The 16,549-nt window shown below is 45.9% G+C and overlaps 3 protein-coding genes across 3 annotated transcripts; 2 read left to right on the top strand and 1 right to left on the bottom strand.

Moving 5' to 3' along the window:
• Positions 1 to 119: 119 nt before the first annotated feature.
• On the top strand, positions 120 to 4,979 carry ttc5 (tetratricopeptide repeat domain 5). The gene is made up of 9 exons (XM_035148736.2): positions 120 to 542; positions 1,582 to 1,714; positions 1,814 to 2,025; positions 2,114 to 2,264; positions 2,431 to 2,522; positions 2,610 to 2,813; positions 2,950 to 3,164; positions 3,293 to 3,437; positions 3,528 to 4,979. Exons 1-9 carry the CDS (start codon positions 480 to 482, stop codon positions 3,645 to 3,647), a joined length of 1,335 nt encoding a protein of 444 aa, XP_035004627.1. The 5' UTR covers positions 120 to 479; the 3' UTR covers positions 3,648 to 4,979.
• Positions 4,051 to 7,219, bottom strand: LOC118102502 (E3 ubiquitin-protein ligase CCNB1IP1). The gene is made up of 5 exons (XM_035148737.1): positions 7,156 to 7,219; positions 6,007 to 6,305; positions 5,767 to 5,913; positions 5,392 to 5,566; positions 4,051 to 4,588 (listed from the first exon to the last, which is right to left on the bottom strand). The coding sequence occupies exons 2-5, from the start codon at positions 6,301 to 6,303 to the stop codon at positions 4,422 to 4,424; spliced, it is 786 nt and encodes a 261-aa protein (XP_035004628.1). The 5' UTR covers positions 6,304 to 6,305; positions 7,156 to 7,219; the 3' UTR covers positions 4,051 to 4,421.
• Positions 7,220 to 8,907: 1,688 nt separating this feature from the next.
• si:ch211-212k18.5 (sal-like protein 2) lies at positions 8,908 to 15,725 on the top strand. The gene is made up of 3 exons (XM_035148332.2): positions 8,908 to 9,541; positions 11,220 to 14,548; positions 14,694 to 15,725. Exons 1-3 carry the CDS (start codon positions 9,466 to 9,468, stop codon positions 14,922 to 14,924), a joined length of 3,636 nt encoding a protein of 1,211 aa, XP_035004223.2. The 5' UTR covers positions 8,908 to 9,465; the 3' UTR covers positions 14,925 to 15,725.
• The last annotated feature ends 824 nt before the right edge of the window (positions 15,726 to 16,549 follow it).

Genomic DNA, 16,549 nt, shown 5'->3' with positions numbered 1-16,549 from the left:
CTCTGCAGCTCAAATCGTGGCAGCGGCAGCTCGTAGAGGCACTTCCGGTGGCAACAAAAAAAAACTGCCACTGATATTGTAAAGGCAGCTTGTCAGTTGCCCCGGCTGTTTGGGGGTGGGGGGGCAGTTGGCAGGTGGGGATCAAAGGCAGCTTCCCACATATTCCAAACAGCCTTCCAAACAGTAAGGCATCAACGGCAGCTGCCTTCCAAACAGTGAGGCCCCAACGGCAGCTTGCTACACATCCAGTGGCACTTTCTGTTGACACCGGAAGTGCCTCCACGGAGCTCCCGCTGCCACGATCTGAGCCTGCTCCCGCTGCACCATCGCGTGCCCGATCACTCGTGGGAGAAATGACACTTTTCTCCCCGCGAATCGACATCGAGGCCTCGTGTTTAAAAGGTTTTTATCCGTGAGTTCCGGTTCGTTCCTGTCCTGCTCTCCAGCCGCGAACAGGCTCCTGACGCTCCAGGGCAAAGATGGCGGAAGACGAGAAGAGTGGCGAGCCAGCGACAGACAATAACGAGCTGCAGGTTTTCAAGGCAAGTCCTGTCTTTTGTAAACTGTACGGATGGTTAAACCTCTCACACTGTGTCTGCAGCTGGGTTGTGTTGTTGAGTTGTTGTGCGGTACTTGTTCGTGTGTTGTGTTCCTGTCAGCTTGTTACTATAACAACTGCCATGCTAACTGTATTCCTGCTTTTATCACACTTAATGTAAAAGGTGTAGAGGGGCCACAGATCTTTGATTGTACCTCGTTCATCTTCTATTATTCATATACTTAATTATGACTATTTCTTATTATTACTTCTTCTTTCTTTTGGTCACCAGATTGTCGGTATGTCTGGAGGCTTATTGCACCAAACTAATATGGGCTGGGCAATTTCCCTTGATCAATAATCTATAGCAATATAACAAAGGTTCAAGAAATCCTGACCTATTAGTCTTTAAACCTAAAACAAATTCAAATGTAATATCTATTGAGATGATAATCGATATCGATTGATTTGAAACATTTATCTTGATATCATTTTTGGCCATATCGCTCCGCCCCAAATGCTTACAATCATTTATCAGTAACCTTATATGTATCTTTACACAACACCAGGACAAATACAAGTGCATAGATTAAGTCGTTTTTAGGGAAATAACCTAATATTATTATAAATCTGTCTTTCCTCTATATTGAAGTATCGTCAGCAAAACATAACCAAACCAATAACATACTGATTTGTACTCTGTGACATTTCAAAATATAACTTAATAATAAGCTGGTGTATCCCCAATAGCACGTCATCCATCCATTATCTATACCGCTCATCCTTTGTCCACCTGCCTCTTGCACGTGTTCCCTAAGAGAGGGTACAAACACCCTGGACACGTTGCCAACCACCAACTTTGACCAGGGATTCAAACCAATAGCCTTCTTTGTTCAATATAGCACATGATTGTCCTAATTATTCACAAACCCAGTCCTGTGCCACAGGCAGATTAAGCTGTGAGGAAATGTGCCTTTGGTCTATTTTTAATTCCTTCCTCCCCTCCCCTCCCCCCTCCCTCTACATGCTACCTTCAATTACAGGAGCTTGTGGATGAACTGTATAACTTTAGAGACTGCTATTTTGAGACTCACAGCGTGGAGGAAGCCGGACGGAAGCAAAGCGATGTCGCGCAGGAAATGGAGAAGACGCTGAAGAAGCTGCAAGAGAAAGAAGGTGATCATTATGTTTTACACAACAGCACCACACAGCATTTTCAGTTTGAAGAAAACATCTCTGACGCCCACTGCATCTCACGTACTTCTGTTCTTACAGATGTCTACGAACACAAAGTAGAGTTTCTGCTGCAGAAGGGCAGGTGTCTGAACGTAGCTCCAGACTTCAGCGCCGTGGCAGAGAAGTGTCTTTCCCGGGCTGTGAAGCTGGAGCCTGGCCTGGTTGATGGCTGGAACACATTGGGGGAGCAGTACTGGAAAAAAGGAGACTTGACTGGTTCTAAAAACTGCTTCACGGGAGCATTGCAGCAGGTAAAGTAAACAAAGAGAGGGATGTATGAATATCAAAAGCCAGGATTGAGAACATTTTCAGCAATGTATCTATGTTGCATCTCTGTAGAGCAAGAACAAAGTGTCTCTACGTAACCTGTCCATGGTGCTGAGGCAGCTGCCAGCGGCGAACAGCGACGCACATAGCAAACAGGTTATGGAGAGTGTGGACATGGCCCGACTAGCTGTCCAACTAGATGTCACAGACGGGACGTCCTGGTGTGAGTAGAGTGTCATAGTCTCAAGGAGGCAGTGTTCCTTTGGCTCTGTGCAACAAGGGACCTGAACACAGATTAAGATTAAATCCAGAAATTATAACAGTTATCACACAAATGTTGCAGTCATGCATGTAACTTAACAAAATTGTATTTTATGTTGTTTATATAGATATCCTGGGAAATGCCTACGTGTCCCTGTTTTTCAACTGTGGACAGAATCCTCAGTTGTCTCAGCAAGCTCTTAGTGCCTATGCTCAATCTGTGAGTAAACACACACACACACACACACTTCATTTCAGTTCAAATCAACTACTGTACTAATATTTTACTACTCTCCCGCCTTTGTAGGAGAAAGTGGACAGAGCTGCCTGTTGTTACCCGGAGCTGCATTTCAACCGAGCCACACTATTCCAGTACGAGGAGATGTTCGGGTGTGCGCTTGAAGGCTACAGCCGAGCGGCAGCACTTGACCCGGGCTGGGAGGATCCTCCGGAGAAAGAGAAGACGCTGCTGGAGTATCTGGAGAAAGTCACAGAACTCGTACAGAAAAAGGTAGAACGGGTTGCTCGCTTCATTGTTTTCCAAAAGACAATTAACCTTTGAGACACTTTTTTTACCACAGGGTGGCAGCACAGTGCAGCCATAGTACTTGTTTTGGGACTTACCTTCAGTCTGTGTTTCTCCTCAGGGGACGGTAAAGGCACGTCGGTTAAGGAACATGCTCTCTAACCTCAACACGTCGGCTTTGGGTCCCTGCTCCTCCCCTCAGTTCCGTTCCCCCGCAGGCCGTGTGGGCAGCCTGGAGCCTCGGACTCTTTCCTCCCTCTCCCACGGCCACAACGCTGGAGTGGCCACCTTGGGCAAGGTGGTGTTCAGCCTGGCCTCTGAGGGTCGCATGTCATTGTGAGTACCGCTTCTTCTTATCAATAATAGTCCACTTATCCTCATGCAGGTTTCTTCAGTCTTTGTGTGATGGTGGAGGAAGAGTTCTTGTTTTTTTTAAGTAAAATGTGAATTTCTCTTTTCCTCAGTGCATTCGGTATGGTGGACAGCGAGGAGACATGTATGGTGGTGATGGTTTACAACACAGCGAACAGCTGGGGTGTGTTGATAGGAGACAGCGTAGTCATTCCTGAACCTCAGCTCAAACGACACAGTATAACACATAAAGACAAGGTCAGTGTTTCGTGCATGTTGTTAGAAAATTGACTGAAAAACGTCTGATTGTCTAACTTTGACTTCTCGCCTCTCTCCTCTCTCTGGCAGTCGTTTGACTTCAGAAGTATACGAGTGGACTCGCCTCTGCTACTCATCGTCAACGGAAAGAAACAAAACGTCAACAGTCAGATCGCTGCCTCCGTCAGCTACAAGCCTCAGTGTGAATAAGCCGAGCAAGAAGCGAGAGGACCAAACCTTTTTTTTTCTTCTTCTTTTTGCTGGAAAAGCAAGAACATTCTGGATATTTATGGAAGTTTGAAGTTTCCAAAGTTTGTGCCTGTTTAGTGTTTTTTTTTATTATGTAAGTTTCACATGGTCTTTAGAGACAACTTGTTTATATTTATAAATATTTCTCTTTTTTTTTTGTATTCTGTTGCGCAGACGTGGAGTTGATTTTCTAAATGAATGAACCTGTGATGACGACAATGTGATGTCAGAGTTATGACTTAAGTTTATCTTAAAATTCTTTGGGTTTAGCTCAACCAGTTTACCTGCCACTTTGGTGCTGAGCCGTTACAAACTTCACAATTCACACAATTAACTGTAGTTATTCAGAAACGTCAATACAAGCAAGTGAAGGAAATGTTTATGTTGACCTTATTTCATGTCACCTTACAGTACATGCTTGTCTGTGTATAACTATGAACATGAACTGTCTACTGCAAGAAAATACAAATGGCCAATTGAAAGACACTGGCAGGCTGGAGGTGCTCAGTGAAAAGACTGTTAATATTGTATTTTAATGACTTCCACTGGACTTGTCACATAAGGACAGACCTTAAAGTGAATCTAGAATATTAACCCAACATTTGTTATTGTCCAAAACCACATCTCAGGCTTAAAAACCATCACAAAAAAGTACCTGAGGCAAAAAACTTGAATTAACATTAAACCACAACAATTTGGTGACGAGAGTAATGGCAGTTATGAAACCTGCTCCTCTCAGTGCTTCTTGATGAATGGCCGGCCTCGCTCCCTGGTAGGGGAGCTGAACTGGAAGAAAGTCTTGGTTCCTTCGGCCTCCAGGCAGGAGAAGAATCGACTGTCCACATCAGGGCCCATGAAGTGGAACTCGGGGCTTCTCTGGGGAGACGCTGCTCGAGCCGTCCCTGGGTGACACACAGCAGGTTAAAGGGATTGTCTTTCATTGTTGCACCGACTAAAATTCCCTGACATAGACAATCAGCTCATTACTCCCACGGTTCTTCCTTCACGACCTCCTCTCGACAAAACACCTACAGCTGTGTCTTCCTTTGTGCCAGTTAACATTATTCTTGCTGAGCTTCCTTCCTTTTCTCATCCATCAGCATGGGCACAATGCGACAAGTGACTTTATAAATGCATTCAAAGTTTTTTTTCCACATCTGTATTGGATGAAGTTTATTTGTTATTCTCTACCGGACACACTGTTTCGTAGTGCAACTGACAGCTTCTTTAATTTTCAGGAATTAATAAATATGTCCTTTAGCCAATAAAACCACCAGAAACTGGATCACTTTCTTCCCAGAGCCCCCAGTGACATCTCTGCTTCATAAATGACTGGATTAAATGATTCATTGAAATTGCTGAAGAAACAGTGAAGAGCTGAACTGATATCGTTGTTCAAATTTAAATGGGATATTATTTAATAAACAAGTGAGTAAGAAATACTTGTTAGTATCAAAAGTCTTAAAGTTTCCGTAGCATTTAAACATGGAGAATTGGAAATAATATAATAATGTTCCTTGTCTATAATGAAAAGGTGTTTCTGGACAGACCGAATTTGTGACCTGATAAACCATAAACGTCCAAAAGCCACCTGAAATGTTTTGTTCTCTCAGGGTAAAATAGCCTTAAAGCATCTATCAATTCAAAAGTTAAGTTTAAAATTTGTAAAGGTCTTAATCTGAGTCTAAATTGATGAAATCCTTACCTGTGATGAAGTCATGATGTCCTGGTTGTGGCTGCGCATCTCTGTCCCCGACACCCACCACCATGTTGCGCAGCCTCAGAGAGTCGTACAGCCCCTGTAGTTTCTGGTGCTGTCTGTTCCTGTCCATCAGCCTCTCAGACACCTCACTGTACTTCCTCTTATACTCCTCCATCACCTGACGGAAACATTTATTCTCTTGAGTTTATGACATTATAAATCAAACCATCACTTAAAAGCTAAGATTTCTGGTTATGAAGTTTCATATGGTCCTGGACATCGACACAGGACCAACAATCATAAAATTTAAGTAATATCACAATAGAGACATGTTTTACTCCCATTTCTACTTTACTGGGTGTAAGAGTTGTGATTTACTTTCTTCAGGGAACTGATTTCCCCTCTCATGGCGGTGAGGTCCAGCTCTCTGCTCTGGTTCTGCTGGTTCAACACCTTCTCCATCTGCTTCAGCTGCGACTCTGCCCGGGAAAGACTGTACTCTTGGTACATACGCTCCTGATGGACCTGTATACAAATTACTGACAAATTGACGTAGGCAATTCAAGGTTCACAGACACAGATTGGAGCAGTTCATAGACAGAGAGACAGCTATTTGACCTGATAGCTCCAGAAGGCCAGAGCACGGGCACTGATGTCCAGCACTATGTCTGGTCGCAAACCTGCCAGCACCATGGCTTTGTACTCCTCGGAGGGCGACAGCTCCGTCCTCACGATGTCCAGCTTCCCGGAGAGCGCAGAGGAGCAGGCCGGGCAGCTGACCGGGGAGTGGCTGAACTCGCCGGACCCGTGCTTTTCACAGAAGGCGTGAGAGCAGGCTGTGACCCAGGCGAAGCCGCTCAGCTTGGTGCGGCACTTTGGGAAGTTACACAGGAGAGTGTCGTCGCAGAGGGACATGGCTGAGGATCGTAGAGGGCAGACACATTGGGAAAGGAATTCATTTGGCTTTTCAATCAACATGTATTTGTGTGATTTCTATTTGGTTAAATTTAGGGAATCAAATTCACTACATTTGGGATTGAAAATAACACTTTAATAATTATCTTTTATTGTTGTATCTTGTTTTATCACTAAATGCTGAGTTGTTGTATCTATTGAAAAGATTTCAAGCTTTTTTTTCTCTCCACTCATTTTTTCTTGAGAATATTGTAAGTATGACAATAACTACAGTTTAAGATTTGGCCATTGTTAACATATAGAAACACTGTTTTTGAAATCCCACTTTTAAATGAATGAGAAATATCTCTTAAACCAATTTAACTCTTCCTCTCAACTCTCTGAAATGTAATCATTAAAAACTCAATATTTTCAAGGTTATGTTCTTATGTACAACTCAAATCTAACTTTCACAGATTCCCCATTGAATTCATGTAAATAATAAAGCACCATTAATGTACTTAGCACTGTTTATATTTGACCTTGTAATTTATTTCAAACATTGCTTATTAGATAAGGAAACACTAAATAGTTCAAATACATCCCTTTGTTCTATGACGACGTGTGAATGTAAGTTTAAGATGTATGGCTAATTAGCAAGCTAGCTAGTTCTACATCGACTGCCATGACAGGTTAGCAATAGCCGGCTAGCTTACTCGTAGTTTCACAAAAAACTAAACACTAAATTCTACTCAACTGTGGAAAAACACGCGCTGGCTTTTACAACTAATCCGTCTGTTGAGTTTAATCCGACGTATGAACGTGAATTTAATCTTTATTTCAGAGTTAAACTCGGGAAATGTACCAACCTACCTGTGGGTGCTAGCTCTTCCTTGTGCAGGTAGCAGCAGGTGACGCTGATGGAATGCTGTAGTCTGATTGGCTGATTGCAACCAATAGCAAAAACGACTCAAAATAGTTATTTCAATTATAAATATATACATCTGAATACAAAGCCATCTTCAGAGTATATTGTCATATAAACTACCTTCTTCAGAAAAGTCTGATAACACTATTGGGACCTATTTACCCTACTTATGAAGATATTTTTCTACTTTTAAAATACTTGTACTCCTCTATCTGTATTTTCTGCTCCCTATAGTTTATACTTCCACTCATGTACATTTGTACCTTTTCAGTCATATAAGTACTGCACTTTAGAATAATATTTACATCTAACACATACAATCATCTTATCAACCTTGATGCATCTATGGGTGAAACTACTAAACAGTAGCCTTGTGGCCTATATGAAATAGTTGAATTTCTATTTACAAAACTTCCTACATATTAAAAATACATTGATGCTATTGTAGCTTGTAAGCAGACGTAATAAGTAAATAGTAAAACTAGGCCGACGGCAACTCTTTAAACAGTTGCATCTAAAAGAATACTTTTACTTTTGGTACTTTAAGTTCATTATGTTGACAGTTCTTTTTTAGTTTGCTTTCATTTAAGTGACGTTTTTAATTCTGGATTTTGACTTTGATTTGATATCATACATTGTGGTATTGCATGTTTCCTTGAGGAGATTAAAACCACTTGTTTGACTTTGGCCTTACCTCCAGGGTGATGTATTTATTGTTTTCCATTTGTTTTCTATGTGACAGTAATTAGCTTGAGTGAAGTCTGACACTTTGTTAAGCCCCCCCAGACTGTAACCCTTTAGATAAATATTCCCACAACTCAAATAAAGCCCTGTTTTCTTACCCGCGGCCTCTGAGTGGATATATGTATAATGTGAGACACCAACTTAAATATGGCCCTCCTACTCCTCCTCCCCCCTTTTCTCTCTCTCTCTTTTATCCATTTCTCCACGTGGTACAGGAGTAAAGGCAGGGGGTGAAAGAGGGGCATTGTGCTGTGCAGCAGTGGATCCGGGGGTTCATAGTGCGAGAGGGGAGATGCTCACTCAACTGTGTCCAGCACGCCATTGTCAAAGATTCCCATCTATTCTCTGCCTTTTAAATAGAGCTCCAGTGTAAGATGCTTTTTTGGGGGGCTGGGAGGGAGGGAGGGAGGGGGTTTATTATGCGGCTGGTGATAACACACGAAATACATGCATGCATGTGTGGATGCTGTGTGGCCCCACTTGCAGACAGCAGCCACTCACTGCACTGTTGTTGATAATTGGCCCTATAGAAATCAAAGCGTAGAAATATTGCCTGCACACGCCACGTTTGGCCAAATAACAGCTGGGATCATGGATTTTTTTTTTGTGACTTTTGCAAATGGAGGCGTGCACCTGCCAGTCAATTATTATAACCACATGATCTTTTATAGGATTATAAAGCACAGGACACCTGAGGGGCCCTGAACAGATGTCACCTGTTAGACTTCTTACATACATGTTGCATGTTGATTTCAACCCATGATGTGTTTTATCCTGCAATGATTTAAAACATGTATCACATCCAGCAAACAAACAGTCAATTCTTACCCCACTTTTAATTGGTTTCCCTCTGCGTCCAGCAGCTTTGACACCTCATTGTCATATTGGAAGTTTATAGCTGCTGTGAGTGTGTAAAGACAAAATAAAGCTGGGCAGACAGAGAAAGAGAGAGGACCGGGGAGGCTGTGTTACACGCCATTGAAATGCAAATATCAGTGAGGAACAAGGAGTGGTTCTGTGTGTATGAGTGTGTATGGCGTGTGTGTGTGTGTTCGTGTGTGTGTGTGTGTGTGTATGTATATGGTGTGTGAGAGCGTGAGTGTGTGTGTGTCCTGTATGTGCATGCAGAGCGGGGCAGGAGTGGGAGAGGAGGGGCGCAAATTGGACAAGTTTTTTGGGGGAGAAGAGACTTTAGAAAACAGCCACACACACACGGCAGATTCATCTGACACGGTGCAGACCTGCGGGTTTCCACACACCTTTCTAAATCCTCTCTGTCGCGCGTCTCCCACAGCAGACCGCTCTCTCGACACTCGAATTGATTTTTATTTACATTTCGATTTCATTATTTTTATGAAAGGAACTTTTTTTTTTTTTTTTTTAAAACACCAGAGGAACTTTGGACGCGCGGATGCTTCCAGGAGCGCGTTCCAAGTGCGCAAAACCCCCGTGCCTTGTGCCATTCGACCCACGGATGCCCCCCTCTCTGTGTGACTGAGTCGCCGTGAATCATGTCACGCCGGAAACAGAAGCGACCCCAGCATCTCGTTAACGCGGACCTGGGTGGCCCACGGCTGCTCGCTCACGGTAAGAAACACCGCTTTGCGTGCGCGCATGTGTTTTTAGCCTTCGATTCATTCAAAGGGGAAGCTGCGTGTCCAAGAGAAACCTGCATGTGGATTTCATTTGAAGTCAGAACGAAACTTTACAGAATCAAATGTTTGGGGTTTGTGTTGCATGTTGCGTGTGTGACTGCTTCTCTTTGGTTTCACGCAGGCCCGTGCGTGGCCACATTCCTGCAAACGCACCTGATTTAACGCATTTAAAAAAAAAAGTTTTGTCAACTGCTGAAGCCCCCATCCTGCTTATTCACTCACAGCTATGGGCCCCACTAAATGGAGGCCGTGGGCACTTTGGTCGGGCCAATAAACTTGTCCCTGTGAAGTGAATAGAGGAGGATTAACTAACATACATCTGTGGCCATTTTCATGTGCAGGGCGTCCTCCAGGAAACCAACAGGCTGCTCAGTGCTGACTGCTGGAGGTCTTTGATTAGCATAGAGCTCCCTCTTATTTGTTAACAATAAGGTGCATGGGTGGGGGGAAGGGAAGACAGTGTTTTTGGTCAAGATTAATCTTCCACCCTGCTATTCTCTTCTTCTTTTGCTCTTCGTCCATGCTTTTCTTCCTCATGCACCCCTCTCCCCCCCCACTTTCCACCTCCTCAATACCTTCCTCCCCCCCTCCTTTCTCCCTCTTCCTCCCCCCCTCCAGCCCTATTGACTGTATACTCCTTCACAGTTGGGGGGTGGATGGGAAAAAAGATTGAGAGGGGATAGAGAGATTGCTCTCGCACTTGTACTGTGCTGCAATGGGACATAGCTTCAAGTGCATGCATGTTAGAGTCTCTGCAGGTAAACTTCCACAAATGAAAGTGGAAGTTTAGATTTATTTATGTGTGGCCTGCAGGTTCAGGTTTGTTTATAAGTCACAGGGAAGGAATTCCACTGAGGTACAGTCTTTCATTCCATCACTATATCTCTCCAGGAGGGAATAGTTAGTTTGTCTCTCCATTGTTGTTACCCTCCCCCTTCTTTTTCTTTTACTCTTTCTCACTCTGTGCTCAAGATTCTGAAAGAATTTGACCCCTGAGCGGCAGAGGTCAGATTAGTTGACCAATCAGAGTGTCTGGACAGTGCCCAGAACCCTTAGCGTGGCCTGACCCTTGACCTCCACTGTGACGTAAGGGGGGATGGGTGAATAGGGAGATGAAAGACGTAACTGCTACAGGGAGGGGGTGGGTTAAGAGGGGTTATGGGTTGTCTTGGTGATGCCCATTGTCCTCTAAAATGTGTTGCCGTAGCAACAAGGTGGTCTGTAAGCTTTTTTGTGTGTGCAAGATGTTTGAGGAGTTTTGCTGCGGAGAACACAGATTGAGACGAGACATTACAAAGACTCATAGACTGCAGAGTTTCTTCCACTTGTTTATTTGCTTGTTCAAGGCCATTTCCTAGCAGGCATTTCTTGTGAAGGTGGAACAGGATCTTCTCGTTCTGCACACAAATCTCAAAACTAAATTTGTAAACAGCAACTGGAAACAATTATATAAACAAAGTTTGTAACAGAGGCAAAACGTTTTAAAGGATTTGCGTCCTTAGTTATTTGAAAACATCCTGCACAACAATGTTCATACAATGAAACACACAGGTTTTCAGATTTTTACAAAGTTCTGAGCATCCTTTTTTTTTTTTTTTGTCAATCCTCAGATGACCACCTGGGAATGAAGTCACCGTCCACATCTCTGGGCTCTGAAGTGACGTCATCAGGATCATCATCCTCATCCCCCACCTCTCTCCAGGACTGCCAGCCGCCTCTGGCCCCTCGCCCATCCCCCGGTGGGCTCCACGCGCCCTCCTTACCCAGCGAGAGCTCGCCTCCTCCCCACTGGCCCAGCCACATCGCCCCCTTCACCACATCCCTCCCCAACACCCACTCTTCCCTTTCCCCAGACTTTCCTCACCCCTCGCTGTCTTCCCAGACTCACTCGCCTCCTCCCCTTGGTCAAACCTCAGGTTCACACAGCCTGTCCCACCAAGGAAATTCTCACTCCACCATGACCTCCCCACCAATGGGCAGCTCGGCCACCACCACTACCTCCTCCTCGTCCTCCTCCACATCCTCTCAGTTTGCGCTGCCTGCCCGGGACAGCACCAGTCCAGGTCAGCAGCTGTCCTCCATCTCTCCGGGGATGCAGGGACAGATCCAGGTGCCTCCGACCCTGGCTGTACTCCTAGAGGAGCTGAGGGTTTTACAGCAGAGGCAAATCCACCAGATGCAGATAACAGAGGAGATCTGTCGGCAGGTTCTGAGGCTCGGAGGGGCTGTCTTTGGACAAGATGTTAACGCACAGCCCAATGGTTCAGAAAGAAACCAGAAGTCTACAGGAGCAGTGTGTTCATCACCAACACACCCTTCCACTGCTACTCCAGTGACCACAGCCTCATCATATTTGACAGGCCTTCCATCTTCCCTCTTCCCCAAGTCAGCCATCTCCAAATCAGGTGCTTCACACGTTATTGGCAGCAGAGCTTCATCCTCCTCTACCACTTCCTCAATACCTTCCTCTTCTTCCTCATCTATTTTATCCTCTATCAGCTCGTCTGTGGCCTCCCTACACCCACTGTCCTTATCACTGGGCCTAACGCCACGCTACCTCCATGAGAAATCGTCGAACACTTCCTCATTCAGCCACAGCAACGGTGTCAGCTTCCCTACTCCTCCACTTCCCACCACCAGCCTTTCCCAGGAACTACAGGCCAACGCCGCTGCCGCCTTAGCTGGACGCCCTCAGCATGTCTGCCGTTATTGTGGGAAAGTGCTGAGCAGTGATTCGTCCCTCCAGATCCATCTGAGGTCACACACAGGTGAAAGGCCCTACCAGTGTCCAGTCTGCTTGAGCCGTTTTACAACCAGAGGGAACCTCAAAGCTCATTTCCTGCGACACAGAGAGCAGAACCCAGAGCTGTCCCTCTCCCTGTTGCCCCCAGCCCTGTCTGAGCAAATGCTGGCTCCTCCTGTAGCCATCCAGAGAAGGAGAAAACGGCGTGCTGATGATGACGAGCCATTTAATGCAGTGAAAGGCAGCGTTCCTGGAATGACAGAGAGCATGTCTTTAGGATTCCTACCTGGTGCATCCACTCGGCCCTCCCCTTCCTCTCTACCTCTGCCCCCCACGGTGGACATGGCGCTGCTGTCCACGGCTCATTCACTGCTACAGCTGAACAGAGCTTCAGCTGCAGCCGCTGCCAGTGCATCAGGCACTCTACTGTCTTCCTCTTCCTCATCTTCCTCCTCCATGGGAAACCACTTTAAAGGTGCAAAGCAGCAGCGTTTTGATGAAAACACACCTCCTCACTCTGCCCTACATACAACCTCCCCATACTCCCAGCTGGCCCACCTCCCTAAGATACTATTCCCTGGAGGTACTACCCCTCATCACCTTGCACTTCTGCGGCCTCCGGGCCACCCATCCACCTCCCACCTCACTTCTCATCAGCTACCCTTCCCCTTTCCACCTTTCCCCAAACCATCAACCTCGTCTCCCTCCTCATCCTCTCCCAACACCTCTACCCAGACCTCTGACACCTCCAAGTTGCAGCGGCTGGTCCAGAAACTCGAGAAAGGAGGTTCTTCCTCCTCTTTCTCTGCCTCTTCTTCATCCACCTCCGCACAAACGCTTGCTGAAGCCAATAGGGACACGTATGGTCATGACCTGACCACCACCTCCAGTGCCTATCGCAGGGAAATGTTGGCCGCACTCGGCCTGAGCCCAAGTGCCACTATTGCAGGACTGGTGACCAGTCAGGGCTTCTCAGGTTCGGGCACATCAACTACCACCACCGCCCCTTCTATGCCTAGTACCCAGGTTCCTAACCAGTGTGGTGTCTGCTTGCGTGTCCTCAGCTGCCCCAGAGCTCTGCGTTTGCACCAGGCCACACATCTGGGAGAGCGTCCATTCCCTTGTAAGCTGTGTGGACGCTCCTTCTCCACGAAGGGTAGCTTAAGGGCTCACTTGGCCACTCATCGTGCAAGACCGCCAAATGCCCGGGCCCTGAACTCCTGCCCGCTGTGCCCACGCAAATTTACAAATGCCTTGGTTCTTCAGCATCACATTCGTTTGCACCTGGGAGGGCAAATACCACCTGATGAAGACATGCCACCTGAAGATGGTGCAGAAACAGAAAGTGCCGTATTCGATGATGGTGAGAACAACGCCATCAGCTCCCCATCTAAAGGCCAACAACTCCTTCCCTTGGCTTTAACAATAGGCTCCAAGTTGTCAAATGATGTGCTCAAGTTAGGGTCCACTTCTAAACAATCCACAGCTGCTGATGTTACTACTGTGAAGACAGAGGAAACTGAGGGCTCGACACCCAGTGTCAGTCCACCCATGACCCGTAATCCCCCCACAGCAGGAGCTGAAGACCCCCTGCGTCTGGGAGACAACGCCCCAGCTGATGGTGGCATGAACAGCTCAGAAGAAGAGACCCACACTGACCTGGGCAGCAACAGCCCTTTCAAAGCACCCATAGCTAGCTCTCAGTCAGCTGTAATGAATGAAGAGGCAGAGGACACCCCTCTTTCTCTCTGTGTCTCGAAGCCTAGGGTAGAAAATGATACACCGCAGAAAGAGGTTAGTGTTGATGAAGCCAACGCCACAGACGAACCCACGACTGCCACGGATTCTACCCCAAAACCCCAAGCTGCAAATACCTCACCTGCACTCACCCCTCCTGCCAGCCCCAAAGCTGTCCCAGAAGGAGACGAGGCCTGTGGAAGTGTACCACAAAGCCCACAGGAGAGTAAAGGGAAGGGGGGGGAGACAACCACGCCCAGAGAGCCTTTGCCAGCGTTGGATCCAGAGGTGGACAAAGACACTGCAGGGGAGGAGGGTAACAGTGTTCCAGAAAAGCCTTCAGAGAGCCCAGAGCCCTCTGCCCCAGCAGCAGCACCACAGAGCCAACCCCCCCGCTCAGACAAACCCTACAGCTGTACCCACTGTGGAAAGGCATATGCCAGCCGGAGTGGACTTAAGGTAAGAGTCAATAACGCGCTTAATCTTAACTCAGTGATTTTGATATTGTACCTGGCAGATATTTAAATGGTGTTTTTATTATTAATTTTTTTGTACTTTTGGACTCGTGTGTAAACGTCTGTTGTGTTGTTTCTTTCTCCAACAGGGACATATGAAAACTCACCCTGGAGCCTTGACCAGCACCCCCACCCCTGCCCAGACCAATGACAATGACATTGCAGAGGATCACAGCTCACATTCAACCAATAAGAACCCGACACAGCAAGATGATAAGCAGGGATTGGCTGAATCCCCCAAGAAAGGTGACAGCGCAGATCCTCTACCAATCAGTGTTGGCTCTGAAGTGGCGGACGAGCCTATGGACGCTACTGTGTAGTTATTATTGTCGAATGGCTGCAGTAAGATTTTCAAGGGTCCTGACAAGGGAATGTATTTTTTTTTTTGTTGGATTAGATTTTGTTTTTAGAGTTATTAATTCAAGTTCATGTGTACCTTTTTGTATTAGGCAAATAGATCTAGTTTATATTGTAGCACAATTACAAGAGACTTTTGAATGTAGTATTTTAGGTATGTATTTTTTTTGTATTTCAAAGACCACAGTGAGGCCTTATCTTACACTCTTACACAGCGTTGTCATGATGAGAATTCATTTTTTGCTGACACCTACTTCAGCGTGAAGCTGATTTAAAAAAAAACACACACACACACACAGTGGAGGGTCCAGAGTCTTGAACTGAGCATCCTGAACTCCATACCAAAACAGGCCAAATTAGAAATGGCCAAAGTTTGTAAATATGAGCTGCGGTTATGTTTTATGCCTTTTTTTTGTTACTTTCTAATTTCTTTTTTTTTTAAATGTGATGCTGCTGAGCGCATGTTTCTGATGTGCGTTGCACTGTGAGTTGCACTGTGTCCTGTGTCCTGTGCTGCCGAAACATCCACTGGAGCAAACGCATGCTAGCAATGAAGATAACCAAGATAATGATGATAATAATAATGATGATGATGGCGATGATTGTGTTAGATTATCAGTACTGTATCTACAGCTGTACACTTTCCTAGCAGCAAATGACCTTATTCATACTGATGATTGTAAATGTTTCTATTGTTGTTGATCTGCAGCGTCACGCCGACAACAAGGATGAGCCCCGTCTGTTATAACCACCACCCCCTCTTTACCCCCTCTCAAAGCACTTGAGAGTTTTCGTCTCCTGCAGAAATTGTCTGCACTCACCGCATTCCTGCTTAGCCCAGTTTAGGATTTGTATGCTTTGCTTTGACCCTGTGTAAACCCCAATTTTTGTTTTTGTTTGTAGCAATGACACAGTATGTTCCCATGATTCCCGAATGTGATGTGTAAAAGATAAATAAAACAATGGCGATGTGAAGAGGAGACCTGTGTGTTGCTCGTCTGTGGAGATTATTTTTTCTCGTACTTGTGTGGGGTTCAGTTTGAGCCTGTGAATTCAATTATCTGCTTCAGTATTCTGTTTGCATGACTCGTCCTCTGTGTGCGCCTGCATGTACGCTCAGCTTTCTCATGTTTGTTCCAGCTCTGGGATTCGGGGGAGTCCTTTGTCTGGGGACGCTGGCGAGCTGTCTCTTAATTCTGCCTTTTTTTGCCCTCAGTGTCTTTTTAATATGTTTCAGTTCCCCAGTACTGTGTGTGTGTGTGTGTGTGTGTGTGCGCGTGTGTGAAAAGGATAATCAGAGCCTGTATGAGTGTGATTGAGGGTGCAGCTGTAGAGGCCGCCACCTCCCTCCCTCCCCTCCCTGTGTCATACTCTCTTTCATACGCACTCTCTTTCATTTTCTCTTTCATTTCTCTCCCTCACTCTTTCTACTCACCCCATCACCCCTGTACTCCCCCTCTCACACCCCGTGTAATGAGCTGACACACAGGAAGCTCTAATCCTCACACAATGCCATCCCTCTTCCCCCCAGAGTGACTGGGAGCGGGACAGGGGGCAACAAGGACCAACCTGGCCCAGCTGTCCCCAA

This window comes from Hippoglossus stenolepis, chromosome 23, assembly GCF_022539355.2.
Source record: "Hippoglossus stenolepis isolate QCI-W04-F060 chromosome 23, HSTE1.2, whole genome shotgun sequence".
Taxonomy (NCBI): domain Eukaryota; kingdom Metazoa; phylum Chordata; class Actinopteri; order Pleuronectiformes; family Pleuronectidae; genus Hippoglossus; species Hippoglossus stenolepis.
The sequence above is the reverse complement of the archived record's forward strand: the minus strand, read 5'-3'. Positions and strand labels throughout refer to the sequence as shown.

Coding starts and splice junctions, on each gene's coding strand:
- ttc5 (XM_035148736.2), top strand. CDS start 480: ATGGCGGAAGACGAGAAGAGTGGCGAGCCAGCGACAGACAATAACGAG. Junction 543..1,581: donor ACGAGCTGCAGGTTTTCAAG/GCAAGTCCTGTC, acceptor CTTCAATTACAG/GAGCTTGTGGATGAACTGTA. Junction 2,265..2,430: donor CACAGACGGGACGTCCTGGT/GTGAGTAGAGTG, acceptor TTGTTTATATAG/ATATCCTGGGAAATGCCTAC.
- si:ch211-212k18.5 (XM_035148332.2), top strand. CDS start 9,466: ATGTCACGCCGGAAACAGAAGCGACCCCAGCATCTCGTTAACGCGGAC. Junction 9,542..11,219: donor CCCACGGCTGCTCGCTCACG/GTAAGAAACACC, acceptor GTCAATCCTCAG/ATGACCACCTGGGAATGAAG. Junction 14,549..14,693: donor CCAGCCGGAGTGGACTTAAG/GTAAGAGTCAAT, acceptor TTTCTCCAACAG/GGACATATGAAAACTCACCC.
- LOC118102502 (XM_035148737.1), bottom strand. CDS start 6,303: ATGTCCCTCTGCGACGACACTCTCCTGTGTAACTTCCCAAAGTGCCGC. Junction 5,914..6,006: donor TGGCCTTCTGGAGCTATCAG/GTCAAATAGCTG, acceptor ATTTGTATACAG/GTCCATCAGGAGCGTATGTA. Junction 5,567..5,766: donor AAATCAGTTCCCTGAAGAAA/GTAAATCACAAC, acceptor TGTTTCCGTCAG/GTGATGGAGGAGTATAAGAG.